At 25.5% G+C, this 4,053-nt stretch overlaps 1 protein-coding gene across 1 annotated transcript in view; it reads right to left on the bottom strand.

Annotated features, from left to right (window-relative positions):
• The window catches only part of LOC117176175 (twinkle protein, mitochondrial), a 26,118-nt gene extending 23,647 nt beyond the window's left edge, over window positions 1-2,471 (bottom strand). The window contains 1 exon segment of the mRNA XM_033366272.1: window positions 1,968-2,471. Within this exon segment, the coding sequence (XP_033222163.1) occupies window positions 1,968-2,238 (271 nt within the window). The 5' untranslated portion in view covers window positions 2,239-2,471.
• Between the last annotated feature and the right edge of the window lie 1,582 nt (window positions 2,472-4,053).

Genomic DNA, 4,053 nt, shown 5'->3' with positions numbered 1-4,053 from the left:
TAAATTTCTCTACAAAACAATTAAATTTTCAATTAAAAAATGTCAAATTTTTGTTAGAATAATATATATGTAAAAAAATGTATTTTTCCACTTTATAAGATGTAAATTCCATATAAAACACTTTTTTTCGATAAAGACTTATTTTTATTATCCAATAAATACTTCAAACTCCACAAAAAAAATGGTTAAAACCCTTATATGCGCAAATTAAAATCATACCTATTATTTCTAGTTCGAATTTTTGTCACCAGGTGGCATATCGCATATCAATTTTTAACTAAAAATGAAACAGTTAAATTTTCATTTAAAAAAATTAATTTTAAATTTTAAAAACGAGTCTTTTACAAAATAGTCAAACTTTCTGCCGCACGGTTGAATTTTCTACCAACTTTTTAAGTTTCCACAACAAAAAGATTAATTTTCTCTACAAAACAATTGAATTTTCAATTAAAAAATGTCAAATTTTAATTTAAAAATTTATTTTCTATCAAAAATTTACGCTTTTAGTTCAAAAAATTAATTTTTACCCCAAAAATAGATGTTTTAAGAAATTAGTTGAATTTTAATCAAAAATATGAATATTGTATACAAAAAATAATACTTAATGTTTCAACAACAAAAAAATATTTTAATTTTAAATAAAACACATTGTAATTTGACCAAAAAAATACGAATTTTTAACAAAATAGTTGAATGCTTAATGAAAACAGATTATATTTCAACAAAACGATTGCATTTTTAATAATAAAAAAAACTTTCCTACGAGAAAAAACGAATTTTAAAAAAATTACATCAATTCTTTACCAAATAGTTGAATTTTTTTTAATTTTAACTGAAAACCAATATTTTTCAATGTAGAAGAGTGATTTTTTTTTAAAAGTGGAAGTTTCAAACCGAAAATATAAATTTGCAATACGTAAATTTTTATTTAAATAGTTGAAGCTTTATTTTAAAAAATATCTCTTCTCAGCTAAAAATCGAATAGTTAAATTTAAATTTTAAAAAATCCAATTAACCCGAAAATACATTTTTTTAACTAAAAAGATAAATTAAAAAAAATGTAATAGTTGATATTTTAACCAAGCAAAGATTTTTTTGTTTAAAAAAGTTGAATTAAACCAGAAAAAATAATTTCCAACAAAACACATGAATTTTCAACAAAATAGTTGAATTTTTAATTAAAAATAACAATTTTCAGCGAAAAATGAAAATTAGATTTACAATTTAAAACAAACAAATGTGCAGCAAAGTAGTTGTGTTTTAAGCAAAGAAATAAAATTCAAATTACAATAATGAATCTTAAAAAAAAAATTTAACAGGAGATTAAAATTCTACCAAAATGATTTTTTATCCAAAAAATTAATTTTCTACCAGAAAGGCGAATTTTTTAAACAAAATATATGAATTTCCCACCAAATATTTGAAATTTCCATTAGAAATATGAGTTTTTAACCAAAAATAGAATAGTTAAATTTTGAGTTAAGAAATTTAATTAATTTTAAAATTTTAAGAAATTTAGGCAATTGAATTTTTTGAAATTCAAGCAAGTTTTCGAAAAAAATTTCCTGACACCCTAGTACACATTATTTTTGTACAAAAAAATTATTCTAGGATATTGCCGTAAGCAGTGCTTCTTAAGATAATGATTAATTATAAATTTTAAGATTTTTATGTACTTTCATATGAAGGCAACAAAATAAATAATTTAATTATTAGTTTCTACCCATTTTTCAATAATCGCGAAAAAATAATAGGAAAATTTTGCAGGTTTTCCTAAAATATTTTTTCGATTAATAAAATTGCGGAAATGAATATGATAATTGATATGGTTCGATGTACAGAATTTAAATTCAAAGTTTAGTATATTTATGTAATATGCATTCACACAATAAAAATAAAATTGTTATTCGCGATTCAAAAAAGAAAGATGGAAAAATTGGATAAAAATAAAAAATAATGTGGAATACCTGTTGTTTTGTTAATATAGATCCTGGACTTCTTTTGACACAAAGGACAATAATCAGCAAGTAAACAAGTGTGTCCTTCCAAAAACGAAACACTGCCGGCTTTCAAAACTCGTTTAATTTCTACCAAAGACACTGTCGATATATCATCAATTATGGAACTGTGAAACCTTCGTCTATTAAACAATATTTCTCTGTATATAAATTTTGGTTTATTATAAACATGATAGACTCGAAATTGTACAATCCCTCTTCGAAGTAAAATAAACAACATTGCACTCAAGTGCACTTACAACTTTCATCGATCAAAATACGAATTAAAATTGTCACGAAATCTCTTCTCAATTAATTCCTTCTTACAAACTTTAATCACCATTTTCATCAAACAGTTTCTCTCCCCATTAGTTATTTATTTTCACTTTTTAGACTTTTTATTATCATCTTGCAACATGCGCATTCATAACCCCACTTTTAAGATTTCATTGTTCAACGCATTTAACCCCTTAATCTCACGGTGACCGACCTTCCCAAAGTTATAAAATTGCAGTGCTCCCAATTCTCGTATCTGACCACAGTGCGCATGCGTACCTTGGCCAGCCTCATTGGCTGCTAAAATCGCGCGCTTATTTGAAATTATTTTTAACTTTTATTTGTGATAAAAATAGGGAAGCATTCAGGTATTTTCACTTCAATCAACAGCTAACTTCAAGTCATAGATTGCTGAGGTGAAAACAAGAGACCAAATGCATGAGATTCAGTTCATTTTTGCTCTATTTTCCTAATATCTTCGTAAAAGCTAATTTTTTCTGTGTAAGTGTGTTTGAAAAATAGTTTTTATATTTTAATTACTATTTAATGAAATAATAAAATTATAATAATGATTATTAATTACAAAGATATTACAGAAATAAAGTTTTGTTCCATGCATTTGATCCATTGTTCCTCTTTGTTTTTAACAAAATGAAGTTAGCTGATGGTGAAGTGAAAATACCTAATGACCAATGTAGCGTGGGGTAGTGTTCGGTCATTAGCTGAAATTACCGGTAACGGTAGAAATTTCTGGTAAAGTAGAGAAAATTCTCCAGTAACGAATGGTAACGATATTTTTTTGAATTTCAAGACAAAATTTGAATTGCTTATTGTTTTTGCGTTTATTTGATATAATATTCTTCAATATTCATCACATTAAATAACTTGTGGAAAAACTTTCAAGTTTAAAAGTGTTCCTCAACCTGTACGGTGGGATTTGGTTTTGCTTAAAAATGTATGCGCAAATCATTTTTTGCAACAATATTGTTCCTTTTAATTGTTCACACTTTGCAGATTGAGTAGACAGCAATTACGTATGTATTTGTTACATAAAAAAGTATATGAAAAACATTTCTTGAGCATAATGTTTCGAAGGATATCCCTAATCTTCTGAAACTTTGTTGGCAGTTTGCAGTTTCAGACCATCATGAAGAATACAAATATGATTACTATGCTTATTATTGATAAGAAATGACACATTATATGTTTTCAAATATTTTGGAAAGATATTGGCAAATACGTCATTCTCTGTAATAATAGATAAGGGTAAGATAGAGGGTGGTTTCAGGAAAACATTCGAAGTAGCTATATAATATAAATAAAAATTCAATAATATTATTTTTAAAAAAACCGTTTTATTTAATTTCTTTATTGAAGTACTAACAATAAAAGACGCGTAAGGATATGGAAGACAATAAACGAATACACAAATTTTCTCGTTAAATAAAAGTGTAATTTCCGAATTCTGTCTATTCAAATTCGATTCAAATTCAGTCTATTTTAATCCTATATTATTTTTATAGGAACATTTCTTTTGTCCTTTAAAGCACATGTTACTTATTTAGAAATCAACCATTTGCATTAATACGTTTATTCTCCATGAAACTGATCAACAACTACGACGTATTTTGTAATTCACATTCATTGGAATTTTTACACACAGATGGCGTCGCAATGTGAGCAGTGTAACAAGCCGACAGTCTTTTACCGCGCGAAAATTCAAATATTTTAGATTTAATAAGAGAATAATTAATAAAAGTATGAAAAATAAGATTTCTAT

Source organism: Belonocnema kinseyi, chromosome 7, assembly GCF_010883055.1.
Source record: "Belonocnema kinseyi isolate 2016_QV_RU_SX_M_011 chromosome 7, B_treatae_v1, whole genome shotgun sequence".
NCBI lineage: Eukaryota > Metazoa > Arthropoda > Insecta > Hymenoptera > Cynipidae > Belonocnema > Belonocnema kinseyi.
This window is presented reverse-complemented; position numbering and strand designations above follow the sequence as displayed.